This window comes from Chironomus tepperi, unplaced genomic scaffold (assembly GCF_022539635.2).
Source record: "Chironomus tepperi strain 1889 unplaced genomic scaffold, CSIRO-AGI_Ctep_v1 contig_85, whole genome shotgun sequence".
NCBI lineage: Eukaryota > Metazoa > Arthropoda > Insecta > Diptera > Chironomidae > Chironomus > Chironomus tepperi.
Genome location: NW_027226207.1, coordinates 1,050,045 through 1,075,158, shown reverse-complemented (window position 1 = coordinate 1,075,158; position 25,114 = coordinate 1,050,045). Strand labels below are relative to the sequence as shown.

Here is a 25,114-nt window from a genome sequence, read left to right as displayed (position 1 = left end):
CATTATAACCCGTCAAGAAATTTATTTTCATGAGCTATACGAAGGCACTTATGGCATGATATTTCCTTTGACATATACACTCTGTTGTTCCTCATGTTGTTATGAACTTCCATAATTATTCCTTTATAACTTAGAATATGAATGTTTGTACATATGAGTGACGTGTTAAATTATGCATAGACATCATAATGATTCTTTCAAAATTTTATTAAATTTTTTCACATCTCTCACTCTCTTTTTTTCGAATTGACTTGCTGTGTAAAGTACTCTCGTTGCCTTATACTCTCATATCCACTCTCATGTCGTTTTCAATGACTTAAACTTTCTAACAATGTGCTTTTTCTATATTATGAGCATGTAAGACTTATAAAGAAACATTTCACATAAATATATGTGAGATAATATTCAACAACATCAATAAAGCACCTTCATCACGTGAAACTTTAATGTGAGTATACAACTGAATCGAGAATAGAGAGGGACTGTGGGAGAGAGAAAAATGAGCGTATGGACTAGGAAAACACAACAAATAACACAGAAAATTATTTTATTTTTTCTAGATACAAAACACACAGATTGTTGGGAGCTTTTGCGCAGCTGCAACACTCTGCGTTCGTGCTTTTTTCTGAGAACAATAATTTTCTCCTCATTTTCCCGGCGCATTCGCTTTTTGAAGTGATGAGCTTTTTTCTGTCGCATTAGGATTGTCTGGGTAGGGTTGCTGGTGAGTATTGATGAATTTTGAGGATGTTAAGGAAATTTTGAATGGAGTTAGTTGTCTGAATATTGAAAGGATTTGAATAAAATATGACCAACTTTACTCATTCCAATCTCGAGTTATCTATAAACTTTGAAAATTATATTACAAAACAAATATAATAAATCAATGGTTCTCAAGTTATTCAGTAGGCGACAATCTAAAATCGCTACCTTGGTATTTCACGGTGTATATGTTGTTTGCCTGATTGAAATGCTATCACAAATCGTAGTAAACATTTGCAAATAAATTTTCAAAATTTTAGTTTTTGAAATCATTAAATAAATTGACAAAGAATTTTTCAAACTGACGCTGCTAGAGGACAGATTGTTAGTGAGAATGCATTTCATTCTGAATAGACACAAGGGACTATATTGTTTGTGCGGATTCCAATTTCTAGCCATTCTTCAGCATTGAATACATTATTACAAGTTGTCTTCTAGGCAAGGCCACCTAAACCAACAGAAGACAGTGGATTGAGGATTACAGGCGGTAAATAAGGTAAATAACAATGCATCAAGCCGGCGTTATATTGATATTAGATAGGATTCAACGTGGAACAGCCACTAATTTCGTATTATTCCATCCCTACATCACATTGTTGTATTTATGAGTCATCCGATACCTAGAACCTAAAAAGCGCTTTATTGGCACTTAGACAACCTTCCACAGTCACTTCTACTCAATTTACTTTCCAAGCAATGCCCGTATGTTACAACTTTCATTCTCTTCTCTGCCCAAACAACCCCACTTTTCCCAATTTCTTTCGATTACAACTTCGTGAGTCTCTTGGCATGATATTACGTTCAGTTTTCCTTCTACCTTCGATAATGTTGTGCATTCCTGCTGAGGATAATATTTTCCTCATTTTTGAAAGGAAAATAAAGTGAAAAAAGTGAAAAATTCTCACCTCAAAAAAAAAGTTTGTTCTTTTAAATAAAATAATAAAGCAAAAAGTTGAAAAGTGTCTATCCGAAAAAAGAATAACAAAGAAACGAATTAAGAGGAAGTGGAAGTTTATGAGTGAATTTTAATTCGTAATAAAGATTAAAAAGGGGCACAAAAAAAAAGAAATAAAAAGAAAAAGAAGAGAATCTTTCACAAGGAAGGAATGATAATATTTTTTTCGAAAAAACGGAAAGGAAAAAAGGAGCATCAAAGAAATCGATAGTTAATTTTTTTTTTGGTGGCAAACAACATTTTGTGCACAATTTGCGTGCGTGTGTCTGAGTGCGTGTGCAAAGGAAATTTAATATTTTTAAATCGCAAAAGAAGCATAAGAAAGTCCAAAGAGGAGAATTGAATGGGTAAGGGGCCTAGAAAAGCTCTTTCGATGAAGCGCATTTCCTTACATTAAAGCAGTGGTGGACAACCTTTGTGCCACGGCACCTAAAATTATTAGGAAATGCCATGAATCGTATATTGTGTATGGCTTCTGTTGACTAAGTTAGTAGTGGTCTAAACAGTTCCGTGAAAAACAAAAGGTTACCCACCACTGGACCTAAATGATGTGAACTTTTTGAGTAATTTGGATAATCTGATAGCGAAGCTAATGAAGTATTTTTAATTAGGAAAGAAAAATGAAGTAATTAATTTTGTATAATTTTGTGATTAAAATTCGTGAAGACCGACTTTAGGTCGCATTATGAGGATATCTTTAAGCATGTCTGCTTGAAATTAACTCATTAATCTTTAGTCGATTGTTATAGACTTTAAGAATTTTATATAATTTCCAGACTTCAAAAACCTTAAAGTTTTCAAACTTAAAAAAGTAGATTCCCAACAAGTTTTAATCCATAACAAACCAAATCAGCTTAACTCACTCATCCAGTTCACCACAATCTACAATAATGCGCTCTAGTAAATGGAAAAAAAAAAATCCCAAAAAAATCCATTCTGCTGAGATTTTTTTTTTCCTTCATCCCTCATAATACTATTTAGTGCTACAGAGAGCTATTCTTACCGCGGTGGTGACATTAAAAATTTAATTTTTTTTACATACACAGAAAAAGAAACAGTATGAAGAAAAGCAATAAAAAGTCTAAAGAACCATGAATTATCGATTAATACTCTCATTTTTGAATAGCTATTGTTTCAAGGTTAATAGAACAACAAAAAAGTAAAAAATTGTGTGCGAGTGTACATACTTATGTACAGCAACAAAAATGAAGTCAAAAGTGTAAGGTGTTTATACATACATTCACGGTATACATCAAGTGCAACTAATTTGCAGAAAGAATTTTAATTCAAATTTCGTACGAAAAAAAATAAACAAATAAATAAATAAATAAATTACGGTGAGAAAAATTCAATTCATGATTGGAATTTGCTTTCTTGTCGTGTGTGCAATTCACAAATAAGCTTAAGTGAGGTAATCAGACAAGACGATTCAAATAAAAGTGCATTGCTGCTATTTCTATTTTGACTAAATGTGCGGGCGTCTGAGTTTGATTTGAATTGAAACAGACAATATTATTTTGTGAGTGTGGCCAATATATGTGGATATTACGTCAATTCCTTGAAACTTTATTGGTAGAGTCGATATCGATTTCAATGTTTTCGTATTTTTTGTGGGATTTTTCTTTTGTCTAAATTTAGGATTTTAATTGAATTGATTTACGTACTTGAACTCTTTCTAATATGATTCAATAGTATCAGATTTAAAGCTTTAAATTCGATTTTAAAGAAATGAATGATTTGTTTACATTTCTCACTTCAAGATTTTGAGATTGAATTTTCGGTAAACTATGAAGATTACTGTCATTTGAATGATTATAGGGTATTAAAAAGAGCGGAGCAAAGCTTATAATACCAATTCATATCTATAATCATGCTTAAATAACAAAATATTCAATTTTAAACTTTTGTAAACAAATCAATGAAAAGTTCAAGAAAATTCAAATTTTAAATATTATCGGCTTCTTTGCAAATCAAAGCTTGCTTTTTGAATGTTTAATCATTGTGTAATGTCCAAATTAAAAGCAAATAATCCGTAAATCAACATTGCAGGTCAATAAATCAACCAGTCAAACCAAACACAAGCACGCTTTTGCTGAGCGAAAATGCACTTTCAATTGAATAAAAAGAGAGAAATAAACAACAAAACAAACAGAAAAAATGAAAATCAAATGTAAATGAATTTAAAAGTTTGTCGTTTGGTGCGTGGCTGTTTTAAGTGACAACAAGCGCAACACCAAAAGAGAACAAGAAGAAGTAATAAAAAAAAAATAACAGAAAAATTTGTGACATATTTCCAACAGTGTACATAAAGTGGCAGAAGTAGACAAAGTTTATATTAGATTCATAAAATAATTTACCTTAATTGATCGGTAATTATTGTGAAGAATAAATCCGTCAATCAATTTCGGTGTAGTGGAAATGATGGCTAATTTAAATGGCTCATCAACCGCTTTAGTCAGTTGTGATATAATTGAAAAAGAAACGACGTCGACGACGACGACAATGACGACATCAAATTCAACGACAATTGAAACGACGACGAATAGTCTGGATGAGTTGCAAAAAGTGAATGATTTTTTTGAGGCTAATTCCGGTGCTATCGAGAGATGGCTTAAAGAGAAAGCATCGGATGATGTGATAAATCGTCTCCATTCCATTACAAAAAGCAAAGACCGTGTGATTGACAGAGAACAACTACATAGATCATCTGTCACTTCTGAACTCTATCAACAATGGTTGTCATCATCAATGATAGTAAGTAAAAATTAACTATTTATAATCATTATTATTCCTTCACTTCAGCCTGTTGGTCTGTAAATAAAAATGTCGTATAATACAATGTAAGTGACAGTGTACATAGGAAGATGTCGGAGTTATTACATTGGGGAAAATGATTTTAAACGCATTTTTATTTATTTTCTTTGCTGTTGAGCTACTCACAACTTTACTGAGAATTTATATATATTGTTGAGACAGTTATGTCATTTAGCTATTTAGTGAAAATTTATTGTGAATTCCTGAGAGATTCTTATACCTTTCAACTACATATTCTTATGATCTGTGTTGCTGCAGATGCAATAAAAACATCATTTTTATCACATTTATGATTTTTTTGTGCTTGTACTGAAGTGTTTCTAGTAGTGATGACTAATAGTTCTATCACATGGCAGTATTATAGGTGTGAAAACTTAAATTATGCTGAATCTTAAGGATTGTTAGCATAACTCGGTTATTAGGTGGATATTTAAAGACATAAGAAATACTCACAGATGAATCTTGAACCTAAATAAGTCATAGATTATTCAAAGGTGAATCAATTAACTGTTTCCCCTACTAAGCCAAGAAAACGCATTTGGGAATCCTAATGGTGTCACGGTACCATTAAAGCATTCTGATTGTCTACTAGGTTAAACATTACGAATTTTGTCAAACTTATGTATTGTATAGTATGATTAAATACGAAGATTATCATAAATACGAAAAATCGGAAGTTCGACTCTTATATAATTTTATAAATTTTATCGATGCTGGGTTTTATGGAATTTTTGTCAAAATTTTTAATTTTTTTGATTCTAATAGTTGAAAATTGTACAAAACGTAATTATGCCTCACCATACAGCTCTAAAACTATCGACTGACTACACGATCCTATGAAATATTTCTAAAAGAATCAATAAAAAGAACCGAACAAGAATATAAGCATATTATTCCATTAATCTTTTAATGATTAATTAAAATAAAATTTTTACGACCATAAAGAATGAACGTACTTTAAAATTAACGAAGGAGATGAATGAACGACTAAGCATACAAAAGAATATAAAAAAAATTTCGAATGAAAATTACCTTTATACACGCCAAAATAAAGTAAATGATGTGGAAGTAGAATTAGTAATTAAACTGATGATTACACGATAATGGAATGAAAACATGCACAAAAACTTTTGGATTAACAACTTTGTTCCTATCTCTTTTTTGTACATATCCTATCTAAAAACAAATGGATTTCCTTTGAGATTCCTTTTGACAGATATGTCATTTTGTCTATCTATCATTTTCTTGTCAAACATGCTCTATACATTGAAATATAATTAAATTCGAGTGACAAAGAAGATAACAAACATACATAAAATATATAGTTTTAATCTCTCGTTCACAAAACGAACATGTGTTAGGAGAAAGGATTGGGGTAATGAAAAAAGGCTTTCGATCTTATCGATTTAACATTACTTAAACATGCATGTATCATACCCCCATTTAAGAACTTAATTAAGGAGAAATCCCAAAAAAACCACAAAAGAAATTAGAGAACACTCTGTGCTTGATTGACAGTACAATGAAAATTAACCACAGATTTTTTCTCGTTCTCATTTTCATTAGAAATAAGCTTGAAACAATTGACTTGAAGTGTTCCATCATTTGCGGTTAGACTTAATAAGACTTGTGCCTAAAGCCTTACAGTAATAATCCTCAAATTTCGTCTAATTTCCAACAAATTAATTTCAGCAAATCTTAATGTAATATTTTTCAATCCTTAATTATGATGAATTGATTTCAATCGACTGCTACATACCTTCATGGCTGTAAGCTCAACGATTGCGTTTAGATTTTTCACGCTTCAAGATAACTGAAAGAAGTTAATGAGAAGAAAATACATTGGAATCACCTGTTACATGTTAAATGAATCACATTGACTTCTATGCTAGTTATTACTTCCTCTTTTTTTCTCCTTTTTCATTCTATTCGAGATATATCACATGGAAGAGCAATCGGAAAAATATGTATTTTTTTCATTCAAGCACTTCCTCTTCTGTTGATGCTGTTTGCAAGCTTTTTGTTCATAAAAATAAAAGCATTATTCTTGATATTTTAATATTTATGTGTATGAAGGAAAAGAGTCGTAATTAAAAAAGAATTAGAGATGAGATAACATGGAAAAAAAGATGGGAATTAAACACGAAAGCACACATTTTAGCTTTGAAAAACTTTTACATCTTCTTTAACTTTTTTTTACTCTACCACAATTTTTTCTGAAACAATTTCCTTACTTCTGCACCTACGCAAATGAATTTTCAAAATAACAAAAAAATTATGTGAAAATAATTTTTGAGATAAGTGAATTTAGTGAGGAATAAGAAGCAGTTTTCATTCTGATTCCTATGTCGTGACTGGAACGCATGCACAGAGATGGGAAGGTCTTAAATGAAGATGATGATAACATTTCTAATTTTGATGTTTTTGGATTTCTGAATTTGGATGGCTCTTTCTACTAGATAAGAATCTACTCTACAGCCGATTTGTGAAGCACCTTGATGCAGTACCAACCAACTGCAGAGTAGGGTCTGCAGTTTTCGACTGTACTTTATAGTTTCTCCAAGGCTGTAGACCTGCAGTTTTGGTCGAAAACCAGCTCGTCGACTTCAAGCTACACTGTGCAGCACCAGCACTTGATTTCAAAATCCTTAAATTTAATCATAATTTACTTCACAAGTATCTTCAAAATCATATCGCAATCCAAAAGATTCTCATTCATGCTTGAATGTGTGAATTAATTATTTATGCATGTTTTCCTCATTTTAATCTCAAGCGGTAGCTGAAAAATTCATATTTCCACATTACCTTGTCACTTTTTCTTCGTTTTCTAATCATTCATTTCAAAGTGCACCTGACATGATTAGTCTAATTAATAATAAGAAGTTGGATTGAGATCGATTCTGAAGTTTATTTAAGGATGTCTATTGAAGGTTGGTTAATTGATTTGGATTCGAATATCCTTCATGAGAGCGACCTCAATTTAGGTTTGAACAGCAGTGAGGCATAAAAAGGATTAAGGCACTAGACGTTAAGATTATTTGGATTTAATTTGTCTAAGAATCTAGAAGTTCCGATGTTTTTCATAGCAATACTAGCATAAACGTACTTCAAGTTGATTAGTAGACAGTTGCCCCTAAAAGTTAATTGACTTGACTCAACTTGAAGTACTTTGTATAAAATGAAATTAAATCTTGTAGAAAATCGTAAACTAGAATGCATAGGACTCATGCCAATAACTCCTAGACACTCAAAATGCGTCCATACTTAACTATAATCTAGAACATGAGCACGTAAAAAATTGAAAAAAGTGATGAAATTAAAATATTATCCAGCAACAAAAACAACATTAAAGAGCGTAGCCCAGCATAAGATACGAATATTAAATGAATTTTATTTTAATTTGTCTTGATGAAATTTTAATGGTTCTTGCCTGCTTGCCGGTACTTAATAAAAATGAAAAAGGAATAATAAAAGCATAATATAAGACAGCGAGCAATAAGACAGAGAAAAATTTATTATTTTAATCCATTTATATTCGCAGCAAAGCACATCATCTTCGTCGAGAAGCTCAAATGAGACTCGAAAAAGTTTAGCACAATTAGATGAAGGAGAGCTGTTTATGGAACTGATAAAGGATATAGCAAATGAGCTCAATATTGATATCTTATGTCATAAGATACTCGTAAATGTTGAATTATTAACGCATGCTGACAGAGGATCACTGTTTCTCGTAAAAGGCAATTCAGCACAGACTCGTTACCTTCAGGCTAAGCTCTTTGATGTCACTCAAGATACTGGTGAGAAATGTTTTATATTCATACATACATTTATTTGATTTATGTCAAGGGATGATAACTTGAAGGAAATGAGAAAAAATTGGCACAATTCCGAACATATTCTTGACAGAACTTTGAAGCCAAGAACATGAAGTTCCTTCACTTGTCAGAAGAATTCTTTTTCTGACAATTCTCTTTCTGACAACTTTGAAGGATTTTACCTTGAAATAAGTAAAAAGAAATTGTTGAAGCATCCCCCAGGGTAACTTTCCCTTTATTTTCTGTTTATCTTATTTCCATTTCTTCTTTTGAGATTCAATGAAATGTGCCTTATCTCATCACTACCTCATCTCTTCCTCATCAGCACAACCATCATCATTATCATCACGAACAATTCATTTATTTATTCATTCAAACTTAAATCCTTTTTTCTCTTTTCCTTCTCATCCTCATTTTCAATGCTGCTCATTAAATCCACAACAACAACAAAATGTACTCTATGTTAAAATCTTTAAGCTCTTCATGATGCAATTAAACGTGCAAAAGCGGAAGAAATTATCATTCCGTTTGGCGTTGGCATCGCTGGACATGTTGCTGAGACCAAGGAAATGGTGAACATAAAGGACGCATATAATGATCCACGTTTCAATTGTGAAATTGATCTTAAGACTGGCTATAAAACAAATAATATTCTCTCGTTACCGATCTGTAACTATGAGGGTGAAGTTATAGGTGTTGCTCAAATCATAAACAAGACAAATGGTATGTTAAAATGGCATTTACGTGAATATAAATTTTAGCTTTTCAGCATAATTACATTTTATAGTACTGTATATACGATGCGAGCTTAAAATGGATGAAAATGTTATTTTTTTTTTTGGAAAATTCAAAATCTATCACGTATACGTTGCATGTCTTACGGCAATTGTTCTAGCAAAAATCATGTTGTTAGATACTCTCGTTAAATGACTTGTTGAGTTTCTATGCAAGGCTGTTGAATATACATATTGAAAAAATCAAGTTGAATGATTATTGGAAATTAAGGATAATCAATTGAATTTTCCGGATGAGTTGAAGCAGTTTACTCGTTAAGCTCATTTATAGTGTTGAGTGCATGCTTTATTCTCGTTAGCATCGTGTAGGTTGTTTAAAAGAATTTTATTTCCGTGACTTATGATCAAGATTAAGTTAGGGAAATTTTTCAATTTATAAATTTTCTATGAAGTAGTTATAGAATTGCAATAGCTTGATTTTATTGAGTTAGCTCTTAAATAAATGCAATGTAGTCTGCCGTCACACTTGACAACAAAAGAGTCTAAAATGTGGTCAGGCAATAATTTCGGGCCGGCATGTTGCCAGACCCACTCTATTTTGGCTTTGCAACAACCTGACGCTGATCTAGTGCCAAATTTCCCTTCAATATTAACAAATTTGCCACAGTAAATACTCATTAAGCTTGTAAGTTTTCATGCTTAATCAGTCAACCCCAAAAAAAGCTCTTGAAATCAACATAAAATCGTTTCATGACATATCCTGAATATTAAGGTCAACTAAAGAGCAATAAAAATTCTAAGTTTAACGAGTCTTTCTGCCATAAAATCTACATTTAAATCATAAAATCGCGTGAAAAGCTCCTCGACTTTAAGCTTTTACATCCAAGTATTGAATTTTCAAGTATCACGCTTCTTTAATATTTTATCATATTTTAACGTCATTTTATCTGTCAATCAAAAGATTATTGGTAATGTTTCATGTCATGCGATAACATAAAGTTAGGAATAAATGTCTCTCTTGGAGTTGAGTTTATGATGTAGAGATTCATAAGAAGTGAATAAAAAAATTTACAAAATGACGTAAGGAGGAAAATTTATGTCAAAGTTGTGAATAAGATTATAAACTCTTACATGGAAACCTTACAAGGTTGCTGTGTGGGACTAATTCTTAGTTGAAGCACTTTGTTCGTACAAATTATATTCAAAAGTTTCATTAACAGGTGTAAGTGAACCGAATTGAACATGATTTTGACCTTGATGCTTATACTTCTAGATATAATTGATTGATTTTCTTAGAAAAATTGGATATAATTGTGGTTTGTACTAGAAATTTTCTAAATTTTTGAACGATCTGTAAAGCACTGGAAGATTCCAACTAGAAATTGTAACCTCTATTCATAGACATTCCTTTAACAAAATGTAGCATCTCCACTAGATATGCTTTTGACAAGTGAATGACTCTTTTAAATTTTTTCAATGACATCTCCAGCTAAGCTGCATCGTCTTGCAAGATGGCTCTTACAATGAAAGCTAATGTTCATCTTGTGTCGTCCATTATAAACATTTTTCTCTCTCCTTTTTTAGGTCAGGAAGAGTTTACAGAACGTGATGTTGAAGTGTTTAAGCGGTATCTTACGTTTTGCGGCATTGGTAAGTGAGATAAGAAGAATATTTCCTGAGATACTTTCAGTGATTGCTGTAATGTTCCTCACATTTACATATTAAGTGAATTTCTAATACGTAAAATATTTTTTTTATCATCATGCAGGAATACAAAATGCTCAGCTTTTTCAGAACAGTGTCCTCGAGTATAAACGGAATCAAATTTTACTCGATTTAGCAAAAAGCATTTTCGAGGAGCAAAATAATTTGGAATGTCTGGTAACGAAAATCATGAAAGAGGCGAGAGATGTTCTCAAATGTGAACGATGTGCCGTATTTCTATGTGATTTGGAATGCTGTGAAGCGGTAATAATTCAAATATACTTTGTACTACTTTATCAATATACGCATATAGACCTCTTTCTTCCCTTTCGCTTTCATTTCATTCTTTCTGTGTCATCTGCGACGCAGAATAACAAAATCTATCCTTAAAGTTCTTTTTTCAATATTCACTTTTTCCGACAGAGTAGTTGGATGGAAAGAAAATTGTAGGCTCTGTGATCGATTTTATTGTGACTGTATAAAGTCAGATATTTCGGTGAATTGGATCGTGAATTTTAATATTCTAAGTATTTGTTTTTGTGTCCCTTTCTTCAGTATTTTAACCTTTAATTTGCCACTTCTGAAAACTGATTTGTGGCACAGAAAAAGGCAATACTAATGCTTAATGAGATTTATTTTGTAATTGTGGTCTATTTACTTCTTGGTGGATTTATCAATAAATGAGATGTTTATTCTTCGGAGTTCAACAACAGACTGAATATTTTATATGGAAAAGGGTTTTCAACTATGTACAATAAATAATATTCAAATCCAAAATGAACGTTATAACTAATTTAAATCTATTTAAAGAAAATTCGTCAATTATGCTTAATTTTGGCACCATTAATATTTATTGGGCTGACTCTTGACAAATATCCTTAATTCATCCTCTCCATTATCTTATTTACCTTTAAATATTCAAAACAAACAAATCCTTCACGTACAAAGAATTCAACCCCAAAAAAAATCATCATAAATAAACTAATCTACATAAGCTGGCCTTTCATCCTCTCCCCATTGAAAGCTTCTTTTTGACTTCTAATGCGTTCATAACGATGCGACAATGATTACAACTTTCTTTCATTCTCTGTTCTCCATTCTCATTCACAGAGTCATTTAGAGCGAATGCTTAAGTCAACTAATCAAATAGATTATGAGGAAAGCAATAAACCTGACAAAGATGCATCGAAAAAGGTAAATATTGATTATAGTTCATTCACAATTATATTTTTCATTCTTCTGATATTTTTCTTATAGTTTATAGTTTTATGTTATTCATTTATAAATAGAAGTAGCGACTTATTTATGCATTACTGTACCTTGTGAATGAATATTCTTCTTCTTTTATCAGATAATAAAACAAGCATTTTCCTAACCTTACAATTTTCTTCTCATTCCTCCCTCCATATTTTATGCTATTTTCGCTGCTATTTGGTTGCTTTTTTTCATTTATTCGGAACGACATCGATGATGACGACGTAAAAAAAGGCTACTACTGTTCCACCCAAATTCACCAGGATATTTGAAATGGTAATTGAGAAGCTTTTACGTTCTCTGTCCATTCTCTTTTCAATTATATACGACAATTATGAGTTTTCTACAGTTAATTGTATTTTCTTACAAGCATCAATGAACGAAGATTGGATATATATTTTTAGAAATTGAGATTTTTTTGTTGTTGCCTACATTGATTCTATGTTGGAATGAGGATGAAAAAAAGTTAACTTTTCGCAAAATCATTGACATGAAATAAATTGCTTCACGAGTCTATTGATGTTTAGAAGATGATGAATCGATTTAAATTTTGGTGAATACTCTTGGGAGTAAATTGAAAGCTTGTCTTTATGTCACGATTGTATTAGCTTTTTTTCTGATTTTCTGAACTTCACTCTTAAAAAATGATAAGCAATAGAATGACCATCCCATTCCACGAACTATTAACTGTAGAAAACCAAGCCTTGATATAGAGTGACAATAATAAATGAACATGCCTTTTAGGGGCTAATGTTTCAATTAACATTATAACATTATTATCATATTTCTCTCTGACATGCATTTTCATAGGGAAGTGATGAACTAAAATCGAACGGCCGTCCGTCTATTGAGGATATTAATAGTTCATTTTTAGCTCAAATTGCTCAAAATGTGGCAATGACTGGTTCAATTTTAAACATAAATGATACAAATGAGTGGCTAAAAAGCCATAAAGAGTACAGCATTAATAGTTTAAGTGATGACATGGCCCAGGAATCAAAATGTATCTTGTGCATGCCAATACATAATGGTCAAACAAATGTCATCGGCGTCCTCGTGTATGTTCACGCGAATGGAGTTCAATTTACAAATTGTGAAATATCAATATTTGAGGCATTTGCAATTTTCTGTGGCCTAGGAATTCATAATACGACAATGTGAGTCAGATAATTGAATGATGAGTCAATGATACCATCCATTATTGTGTGATGAAATCATTTCCATTTTCATTCAATCAATCAATTTTTATCTCAAATTTCTCATCTCGATTCTTTTGCTATTTTTGTTCTCCAATTTTATATTTTTCTCCATTTTCAAATATTGCCAATGGTGTATAGGTATGAGAGGTAAGGAAAAAAATAAAATTCCAATCACAAAATTGATATCGATTAGTAATTTCATCCCTTTTTTTGCTCTTCTCTCTCTCTCTCTTCCTCGATTTAATAATATGCCTGCTTCCACCATCATAACTGATTCCAATGTCATCTGGAATGTTCTCCAATTTGTTACCTCCTCGTGATCAAATTTTCTTAAAAAAAATTCTTCCATTTCCTCACATGCCAATGTGTCTCCAACCACCCAAATGCCAAATTCTCAATTTTCATCTCTTGCCTTTATGCCTTATCCAAAAATGTCTATTGCCAAAATAATAATAATGAAACTCATGCAGTGCATGTAAACTTATGGCAAAGCAAAAAGTCGCACTTGAGTGCTTATCATATCATGCAACAGCTCCACCTGATCAAACGATGAAATTGGCCTCGGAACCTGTTAAAAGTGCAGAAGAATATAAGTTGTATAGCTTCAAATTTATAGGTAAGTAGATCATAACATAAGGTTGAATAGAATTAATTTAATAAGATTTATGCATCAGTTAAATGGATGATAATATGATTTATCATATTGTCTGTCATGTCCAAACTATGTACTCATGCCTTTTTTTTCTCATTTCGATAAATATATACATACATTCATGTATACACATTTTCTTGTTATTAAAACAGATTTTGATTTATCGGAAGAAGAGACATGTAGGGCAACAATCAGGATGTTTGTGGATTTCAATCTAGTCAGTCAATTTCATATTCCATACGATGTGAGTATTGCATGTAAAAACTATGTCAAAATGAGAAAAATATTTTTGTTATTAAGTGATTCTAACGCATTTCTATCCAATGATAAGGGTTTATTATGCAAATAAGGAACAGTCAGTTGGATACAAATAATCTTGACGGTTTGAAGGGGATGGAGATATCAATCATATAAATTGAATCAAGCATATTTTTTTATGAATAGAGTGGGTTCAATGACCATTATGGGTACATCCACCTCTTGCATTTTCCAAATTGCTACTCGTCCTTTTTAAATCTCTAAACGACCACTCAAAGAAAATTTGCATAATTGAAAGCTTTTGTACCAAAAAAATGTACATCCTCTTAATTACCATCACATGATTCACATATTTAACCCCATCACATCAAAAGCTACTCAATTAAATAAAACGAAACATCATCTACCAAATTTTCATAAGGAAATGCGTTAGAGCTACAGGAAAAGTGTTAAGTTTATGTTTTAACATTTTATATACTAATAGTACAGCATCACATTTTCCATCCCGCTGTGTCTAATTAACACCAACAAACTACTCTTGTGTAGAAGCTAATACAATTCACATATTTTTTTGTTTTGTTCCTTCCTCACTCTCTTGTACATTCAATTATACAATTTAGGTCCTATGTCGATGGATATTGAGTGTGAAAAAGAATTATCGACCGGTTAAATAGTAAGAAGAACTTATATCCAGTCCTATTGCGAATATTAAAAATTATTTATTATTGTTATCGTTTTCATTTAGCCATAATTGGAGGCACGCGCTCAATGTTGCACAGACGATGTTTGCGATGATGAAGACGGGAAAGATGGAACGTTTCATGCAGGATCTTGAAATACTCGGCCTCCTTGTGGCATGCGTAAGTCATTTATTTTGTGTCTAGTTAGTAAATGATCATGGGGAAAAGAAGAGCGTAAAGAAGAATTTAATAATATCGGATATATATTGCCCATGTGATTGAATGAATGCTTCACACTTCGTACTGTAAATGATACAAAAATAAGAGAATTTATGCTGAAATATTGATTCGTTCAGAATCATTGAATTGTGCTTGTGAGTTCATTATGATTGAATTATATTAAATTCTTTATCTAACTTATGAAGTAATCAAATTATGCTGAATGTGGGACTAATGAATTATGATGGAAACAGCACTGAAATGTTTTTGAATTGGATCTTTTATTATGCTGAGTATTGGTTTTGTGAGATTTTTCAATTTTGAGGTTATGATCGGGATTTTTGGTTTATTGCAAGTTTATTGGATCCTGGAATGAAGTCGGGATTGTGATGTCGAAGCCCAAATTACAGGGTCAACCCTCGCTTGGAAACAAATCATCAATTTTCTAGTACTTTTCGTGAATAACATAGCAACAGGGGCTTTCCTCAAACAAAGTTAAATACAACATCCACGAATTCAAATTCGACATTCGGAAATTCTTTTGAAATTGTATCTTCAAAAAGTATTGCTTGCTATTTCAAAGAACAATGGTTCTAGAGTGGATGTGACAAAAGGAGAATTCCACCTTATAATGTCAATTCGATTGACAGAAGAACTAAAAAGGGAGCTTTTCATAGAATTTTTCCTCAATTTTCTTTACTTATTGATTGAGGAGGGAAGTAAATGTGAAACTGATTCTTCTTACATTTATTGTGAAACAGAATGGCAACAAAAAAAAAATGAAAACAGAAAAGCTTTATGAAGCTTATAAACCCGAAGATAAAGAATTATGAGGGAAGTGAAAAAGAGAATGGATGGAATATTTTATTATACATATGTATATAGAGATATTGTATTTCATGGCGAATCATCTACATCTTATAACCTATCAGATTATATCTATGTCACGGGGGAAAATCCGCTTTACGCTTTTCATTTCTAATATTCTTTGATACAATCGTACAATACTCATTTCTGCTGCATATTTTATTAGTATATCCATTCACTTAAATCATAAATGATGTATTTTTTTTCTTATTTCCTATTTTTATTCTCCTATCCACTATGCGCCATTTAGCTATGTCATGATTTAGATCATCGCGGCACAAACAATGCATTTCAATTAAAAACAGACTCACCATTAGCAATATTATATTCAACTAGTACAATGGAGCATCATCATTTTGATCAATGTGTTATGATTTTGAATTCAGAAGGAAATAATATATTTCAGGTATGGTTGGCAATTGATCATTTTAGTCATTCTCATATGTCATTCATAACTATTGACAATTTTTCTTATTTCTATCCCTTCCCATCCCATTAAGGCTTTATCACCCGAAGACTTTCGTTATGTGATGAATGTTGTGGAGTCGGCTATATTATCGACAGACTTAGCCATGTATTTTAAGAAACGAGATAAATTTCTTGAATTGATTGATAATGGTGAATTTGATTGGCAGAGCCAAGAGAAAAAGGAACGTAAGTATTGTCTTGTACTGATAAGTTATTAGATATTTTAACCACGTTTTCAATATAAAATGGGCATTAATGTCTGTTTCATGTAATTTTGCTTGTCTAATACACTGAGCTTTTGTGGTTTGTGCCTTGAACTTTGAATACTGACGATTGAGGATGGTCTTATAATTCCAATTTGAAATTCTCTACAGACATGAAGCATATGAATGTTTCAGGGCATTTATACTTCATTTAGCCTGATTAATCTCTAATTTTGCTTGAATATTCATGCTTTACTAAGTTTCAACATATTGATTTTGTGGCGAAAAATGTCCGGGAATAGAAATAAATCCCACAAAACACGCGCAAGAAAGTTCCCACAAACTATGTGACATTTACAGAATAAACAAAAAATTGCAGACTTTTGTAAATAATTCCGATCTAATTCTCGGTAATTAATCTACATCAACTGATTGCATGTCGAAGTGACTTTGCATGTAAACAATATTTTATTTATAGAAGTTCCTATCTATATACCAAGTTTTTTTTCTCATACACTTTATAAGTTAAAATGCCACAACAACACAAAATTGTGTGGTTTATAACTCAGACATAGTCTCAGTTTTCGCACCGTCTCATAAGGGTGTAATGAGACTTTATCGTCATCATTATTATGTCTTCATGTTCCATCCGATGAAAATATATATTTTCACACAAAGAATACGTACAAATTTTTTTATGCTTACAACTAATCAAAAATTATATTTTACATGAAAATTTGAGGTTATGTTAGTATCAGACTGTATCCTGGAGCTTGTAGAATATATACTTAATTGTAATAAAAGCTATTGCAATGTTCTCCTTCATGGAGAACATTCAAGGCAGGGGGTTACAAAAGTTCGAGATTTGAGGTTAAATGCAGGAACGTTTAAAGGTTAACCAAAAGGTTCTTCCTGCTCAAAATTAGAATCGACTAATTTTAGTTTGCTGTATAAAGTTCCTCAAGTGATCTTTTTTGTAGTTTTCACAGAAAGTCACGAACCATACATTGCGTAGGCCATAAACTATATCGTTTCCAATACCCACATACACGTACAGTTCTCCTTCCGCAAGTGCTCAAAAATTGATTTTTTTGTGTGTATTATTAAAAAAACTTTCAATCCACCCTAATGTCAAACTTGTTGATTTTTCCATGTAATCTAATATACCATTATAGCCGTTAACAAAATGACTTAAATGTATAGTTCCATTTATAGTCTCTTTTCAGTAGATTCATTTCATAATTTGAAATTTTATTCTGAAACAATATTTGAGACTGTTCTTGAATTATTAATAAATGACACAATTTTCCTCAAATTTTTCACATTAAATTATTCATGACTAAGTGGATAGAAAAAAACTGTTAAGAAGAAACTTCCTGCTTTATCACAGAAAAAAATAAGACTTGCTCAAGTCAGAAACATGTTCGATTAATTTTCATCAATTATTCTTGTACAAATATCGTGACTCATCTGAAATTAGAAACTTGCAAGGTCTAGAAATCATCATGTTGTGAAGTAAGATGTAGGAGTGTGGGTTACCATAGCAATTTTTCTGGTCAATTAGGGTGATTAATGTATTGGATATGAATCTTTAGTTAGAGGCTGAAAGACAAATGATTCTAGTTTTTTTGGCAATTAAATTCAATCTGAATGACATGAATCTACCCAAATAGAATCAGACAGTTGGTCAAAGTTGAGAATCTCAAGAAACTATATCCAACTGTGTCAAGCTAAGATTCATGAAACACACAATATCTACGCAATATTCACCACATTTTCTATGATATCAATTTCATCAAAACTCTTTTTCTTGTGCTCTATATTTCCTTTCATTTCACTTCTGTTCGGTCGATGGACTCTATGTAAACATAGTTCTCTGTGGTATGATGATGACAGCTTGTGATGTAAGTAAATTGAATTTTTAATCAATATCCATTGAATCCTAAAATAAACACATACAAAAATATTTAGGTGAGTGCTATAGCAAAGCCATGGGAAGTTCAGCATAGCATTGCAAAATTAGTTGCCGATGAATTTTTCGATCAAGGTGATTTGGAGAAGCTTCAATTAAATACAAAGCCTATAGCAATGATGGACCGAGAGAGAAAAGATGAACTTCCAAAAATGCAAGTCGGTTTTATTGACGTCATCTGTATGCCACTGTATAAGGTATTATCAGAAACATTTCCATGGATATCGCCATTATTTGAAGGTACGATGGAAAATCGAAGGCACTGGCAGGATCTGGCTGAAAAGGTTGAAATGGGATTGACATGGATTGATCATGACACAATTGAACAGCCAATTGAGGAACTCGCTGGTAATTAGCAATTAGTTTGTTCTTGTTGTAGTCCTAATAGCTTACTTTTATGCCTCGTAAATTAGATCTCAACACGGTATGCTTGTATATTTTTATGCAAATCGTTCACAGCTAATAATACAACAAAAACAATTTTTAGAAACATTTTTGGCATTGAACATTACACAGAAAATTAATTCAAGGCTTTCATTGATATTCCTAAAGGTTATTTTTATAATCAGATAAGAAAAGTCAAAGAGAAGCTTTTTGAGCCTTATTCAACTAATTTGAATGATTTTCTAATTTTCCGAATTTCTCAAGCATTTTCTGATGAAAGCAAAAACTTTTTTGCGCTTTTCAGACATTCCAGCATACTTGATATACTATGCTTTAATTCAAGCATTCTCCACGTGTTTAGTGTGAAAATATACAAATATACAGTCACGATATAAATGAAAATTTACCTTTTCCCCATTGTTGCTATATTTTTCCATTTTCTTTCCTCTATTTGCTTATGTTTAGCTAATGCTAATGAAATAGGCGACATAGAATTCACAGTTTGCGAGCTAAATTGTCATAATGCTCAACATGATGATCAAACTTCACCGGTACATGAGAGAAAGCCACGTTTTAGTAGCTTTAAGAAGAGTGGCGCATTATCCAAAGCCGTTAGAAATAAGCTTAACTTATCAAAATCATCAACGCAATCAACGGAAAAGCAAAACAGTTGTGGTGAGAGTAGTTCCTTCGATCACGATAATAAACCTGAGAATAATAATACAGAAAATGGAAGTGCCGCGAAAATCGATTCAACGATACATGAAACTGGCTCGGCCAGTTCTGCAAAATCACATCCGACAAAAGTGACGAAGAAAAAGTCAAAATTGTGTTTATTATTATGACCAAAGCAATACAGTGAAGATCATCACGTATAATCTATGCGTGATTCCTTCTCTTCACTGTATAAAATCTCTTATGCATCGTTTCCTATATTATACAGCATTATTATTATTTTATATTACATTCAGTTGATAGATTAGAGAAAAGGGTGTAATAAGAAATATTCTTGGGATGGAAGCTTTTCACTTTTTTTGGACAGCACTTTCCTGATTGTCATGAGTTCTTGAAGATTTAAAGAGCCCGAGTGATACATCTGGCATTTGTCAAAGAGCTGTAGCCAACAACTAATGAGTTTAATGCCAATGTGGCAATCCATACTTACAGCAGAATTTCAAGGACATCATCAAGTTGTGCTGTAAGTTTCAATCTGTAAGTTTGAACTCACCTAGTCAATGTCACTCGGGATAAGGAGTTAAGACAAACTTTGAGAACTTTAAATCAAGATATGAAGCTATGCCAAGAAAAGAGAAAAGTTTCCAACTCTAGAAACAGCACAGTCATCATGTCTGAGAGAGTGAAAGAGATGAAGAGGACGGAAGGAAGAAAAGCACACAATTCTTTATGAAATAACATAAAATGTTATGTGAGTAAAGTAAAGTAGAGAACATAATATCCAAAAAGTATGTGTAAAGGAGAAAAGATATTAGATTTTTTAAAGGATAGGAAAATAAAATTTCCCTTTTTTTCGATGAATCGTTTAGACATACAAAGCTATAATGCTTGAAATTATTAGAGTTTCTAGTGCTTTTAGCTTTCCATACGAGTCAATGCGTTCGCATGCATGCGAAAAATGAAAAGCTTTTTGTGAATATAAAATGCGGTAATTTTTATAAGAGAATTTTAATGGATTTTTAAGGGGTTTCAAATTGATCGAAGCTTTAAAGGAATGAGATTTTGAATTTCTAAGGATTTTATCGTCAAAATTTTTTTAAAACATTCTTGTGAATTTTTAATAAACAAATTTTAAATCAAGCTTCAATTTTGCCAATTTCACTTCATTTTAAATCAAAGTAAAGTATGTATCAAGTATCACAGATACGGTTTTGTCTAAAAATAACATTTTTTCAATTTCTTGTTATGAATTATTTCAACCTTGCAAAACACATTTTTACATGACAGATTTCAGATGTTCTAAGAATAAACGCTCAAAATAACTCATGCATAAGAGTAAACATAAGAATATTTTTAAAGGAATAGAATTAAACCTTTTTCTAAAAAAAAAGTATATTTAATAATAATAGGACTTGTATGAAAAGCTAAATGCACCTTGACATAGTCCCCTATTCCATTGAGTAGATGAATAATAGGATGATTTAAAGCATATGAAAATTTAATATATTTTCATGTAGAGGACGGAAAGATGCATCAGGGATGTAGTAAGGGAGGGGTATGATAGAACTTCTGAGTAGGGGTATGTAAGGAGAAGGTCTAAGTATTCAAATCCTTAGTCGACATCGAAATTTGTATGAGAAAATTTTAAAATTATTTTGAGAAATTGAGGGGGTATCTGGTGGCATACATACCGAGATCCGGATGGCATATGGCGGTGACCGACTATTGGCCAATTCTGCGTTACCTCTGGAACATCATCATACCAACTTGATGCTAATTTCATGCCAAATCAAGCTATAAACCGAGCTGTTGTTGATTTGATGTTGATTATTTTTCACCTTATGCTTTTCACGACAGCACTCTATCAATTTCATGCCAAATGCAGCTTTACAACAAGCTGACGTTAGCATGAGTTTTAATTCATTTCGAACTGTGCTTTACGGGACAGCATCGTATCAACTAACCAGACTGGATAATTTAACATCTGAGCCTAAGGTCGACTAATGACAAACTTTACGGAACGTTCCGGAGAAAATGTAACAAGTCCACTTTAGGTCTAGTTAATAACTACATTATGTCATATTGTCCGCTTTGGTAGATGACGAATCTAGCTTTAAACCTAATAAATATCACATTTTCTTTTCCGAGGACTTGACCCTTCCTCCTTTTCCGAAAAGCTTTTAACATAGCATATCTGCCCCCTTAAGAAGACAGTAAGAAGGTAAGGAAGTATGGTTTTTTGCATAAATGCTGCTATTACAACTTAAAAGTAACTAGTAAGGTGATATTAAATTTCTCAAAAAATATACATTATATATTTATGATGAAAAAATAAAAAATAAAGAAAATCTTCATGCATACATATTTGTAAAAGGGATGGAAAGCAATTGTATATAGAATTTAATCATGCCACATGTTGTGAAATTATACTACTGTATTTAAGTAGCTCTCTATAAGATACATATATTTTTGATATGAAAAAGGATTTTTTTTTTTATTTTACAAAAAGAAGAAAATGATGATGAAAAATGGGAGGAAGTATTATCGTTACAGCAAGGAGGCAAGTAAGTTTTAGTATGAAAATGTCAAGATGTTGTGTTTTTTTTTTTGATTCATAATTGTCCATCCTTAGGTCAATTACTAATCAATCTTAACCTGTCAAAATTAAAAACCAATTTTAAAGTCCCCGTCATTCGAAACCTTAAATGTCCTTAATCAGACAACACTTTTGACATTTAATACCGTAATTGACCCTCCTTGATCGTTACTTATTTCTCTATGAGAGTTTAATCTTTCTTTGACATTCACAAAAAGAAAAATGGAAAACGACAAATTTTCATTTACCCAAAATTGTTGCTAAATTGTAGGATTTTATGGCATTTTCTCTCTTTCTTGTTCTTGACGTCACGCAAGTCCAAAGTGAAATAAAATAAAATAAAAAAAATCTTGTAATATGAGAATTAAAATTTTAAATGAATTTCGTAGATGAAATAAAGTAAGAGAAACAAATCTTAATTATTTTGCTGATAATTATAAATGCTATTAAAGTATAAATTAAGGAATGAAATTTTAATATAGACTTAGTGAAGAAAGTTACCATATGTTGTTATAGTAAGTGTGCTTTTGACTGCGGTTGATCAGTAAATTTGGAGCGAATCAAGCTGTCAGGCTGTACTTTTCGTTTAAAGAGAAATTATTCAATATAAATACCTAAGAAGATAGGCTTAGAACTTACCAGATCTGAGTCACTGTCCAAATAATTACCATTCAGGGTAAGATCCTTAAGCATCAAAATCAACCTGGAAAGCACACGACGTAGAAATGACGGAAAATTTAGATTCAGATCGACTTGAATCTGGCTTGATGCCGGATTTCATGAAATCTGACATTATAGTCACGCAGACTTGATGTCGAATTTTCTGCCATCTCTTAATTGTGTGCTTTCTGAATAAGTTCAAAGACCTCTGCACAACACCTTATGTATGCTAGAAACTACAAAACCCTCTCCCAGCCAGCCAGTCAAACTGCACAAAAGCAACATTCACGACCGCATCCAAAAGCACACACAACGAAATTAAGTCGACGAGAAAGTTCTACTTCGTGTGAAGAAATAAAGAAGAAGAAGCATACTCATAATTGGAAATTGTCTTATGATTTTTTGTATACTTAGTAAGCAAAAAGAGAATAAATTATGTCAAGAAGCTTTTATAGAGTCACAAGCAAAACACTTACATACATATTCACAAAATAAAAATAAAAATCTGACATACATTCACAAAAATGAATATAAAGGAAATTTATAGCGTCCTAAATTGTGAAAATTTTTATTATTCGTGCATGTAAAGTCAAAACTTTTTAATAATACAGAATGAAAGATAATCGATTCGCACTTTTTATGGCATGCCTTACGATGAATATTTTTTAGTCATTTTAATGTATCTCTTCTTATATCCAACAATGATGGGTGTGGGTTATGATGTTTTAAGATATTTTCTTTATGCATTCAAACGAATATACTCAGAAGGACCATTTAAGTCTACCTTAATATTTTTTTCAATATTGGCCTTCAATATTATTTCTATCCTAAATTCGTTTACATGTTTCTTGCCTCAAAAAGTTCAAGTACTAAGGAAAAATGTAATTGCTAAGCAAACCACAATACCCTTGTCCTGAGGGGCATTATCCTTATCAATCAATTTATTTTTGTTGGATGGATGGATGGATGGATTGTGGGTAGGCTAAGCAATGAGACATGAAAGCTTTTCAACCTATTGTGTCATGTCAAAAATTTTCTCATAAAATAAAAAAAAACTCAAATTGAATTCAATTGAGGCATAAATTTGTTTAATATGCAGAAAGTTATAAACTTTACATTGTATCAATTTGATGGGATTTGTTCATGGGCTATTTGGATATTTAATGGTAAGCTGGACTATTGATAAGGTTTATCAAGGACATAAAGGTTTAGCATTTAAAGACTTTTTCTACTTCGAAATATTCAAATTTTTAGTCTTTTCCTTTTTTTAATCAAGGAGGTTGCCATTGATTCAGTTCCGAGACTGCAATGTACAAGGGTCAAGCAATCCAAATGTATAGTACTGTGCTTATTCACATTATATGAACTATACTCATTGTATTTACTGTCGTGCCATATTGTACATTGGAGGGTCAAATCATGGCAAGGTATGGATGACTGATACTCATTGTCAGTAATACGTACTGTATTGACATGCACCGGTACTCAAATCTTAAGCAACCCTTGAACTCGCAAATTTGAACAGAATTTGTCCAGAACAGAAAGTTTCATGAATATTACCAACATTGTTAATTCCAATAGAGAATTCTGTAGTCTGAGCACCAAACTGGCAATCGAAATGGGCAAAGTAGTATTGCCGCTTGGTCTGACTCATTGGGTAAATTTCGTATTTCAAACAATATTATAAATTTTCATAAGCAATTCCTAACTAAGATGCTTAAAAGCTTTCAAAATTGCAAGTTAAGCTTGAAAAAATCTGCAAACTCATTAAACCTCAAAGAGCATTAAAGCATCAAAGCCCACCTACATCCCAAATTTCACCCATTTCCCCAATCTTGAGAAATTTTCAACAATTAAAACAAACATCTCATTGGTGTGCAGCAATAAAGAAAAAAAAATCAAATTAATAATGGAAATGGAAGTAGAATAAACAAAAAAATGTAAAAAAAAAGTCTTAGATAAGCTTCTTTTTTCTCTTTTAAGAATCTCACAAAAAAAGTCATTAAAAAGATTAAAAAAAAGAAAAAAATTTGCGATCATCATACTACCTCTTATTTTAATGTCTTTCGAGTATGAATAGAATAAAAGTTTAATTAAGGTACACATGGAACGGAATGAATGTTGGATTCAATCACAAATAAATTAAATATTGTTCAAACTACATAAGTTATTTAAAACTTGAATTAATAAAAAATGAGCAAAAAAAAAATGTCAAGTAACAAGTTTCAACTTTCTGTGTTCAT

At 31.6% G+C, this 25,114-nt stretch overlaps 1 protein-coding gene across 1 annotated transcript; it reads left to right on the top strand.

Annotated features, from left to right (window-relative positions):
- The first annotated feature begins 1,598 nt into the window (after positions 1 to 1,598).
- Pde6 (phosphodiesterase 6) lies at positions 1,599 to 25,043 on the top strand. Its single transcript, XM_070634637.1, has 19 exons — positions 1,599 to 2,064; positions 3,767 to 4,471; positions 8,073 to 8,328; positions 8,824 to 9,069; positions 10,665 to 10,730; positions 10,849 to 11,048; positions 11,895 to 11,978; positions 12,273 to 12,314; positions 12,849 to 13,195; positions 13,376 to 13,384; positions 13,708 to 13,853; positions 14,042 to 14,133; positions 14,768 to 14,820; positions 14,893 to 15,007; positions 16,164 to 16,319; positions 16,414 to 16,567; positions 18,457 to 18,488; positions 18,556 to 18,904; positions 19,406 to 25,043. Exons 2-19 carry the CDS (start codon positions 4,136 to 4,138, stop codon positions 19,783 to 19,785), a joined length of 3,063 nt encoding a protein of 1,020 aa, XP_070490738.1. The 5' UTR covers positions 1,599 to 2,064; positions 3,767 to 4,135; the 3' UTR covers positions 19,786 to 25,043.
- Positions 25,044 to 25,114: the final 71 nt, after the last annotated feature.

What these genes read in the sequence shown, in the direction of transcription:
- Pde6 (XM_070634637.1), top strand. Translation starts at nt 4,136, where the DNA reads ATGATGGCTAATTTAAATGGCTCATCAACCGCTTTAGTCAGTTGTGAT. An exon ending in AATCATAAACAAGACAAATG is followed by an intron (nt 9,070 to 10,664) that starts GTATGTTAAAAT and finishes CTCCTTTTTTAG; the next exon opens with GTCAGGAAGAGTTTACAGAA. An exon ending in TCACCAGGATATTTGAAATG is followed by an intron (nt 12,315 to 12,848) that starts GTAATTGAGAAG and finishes GCATTTTCATAG; the next exon opens with GGAAGTGATGAACTAAAATC.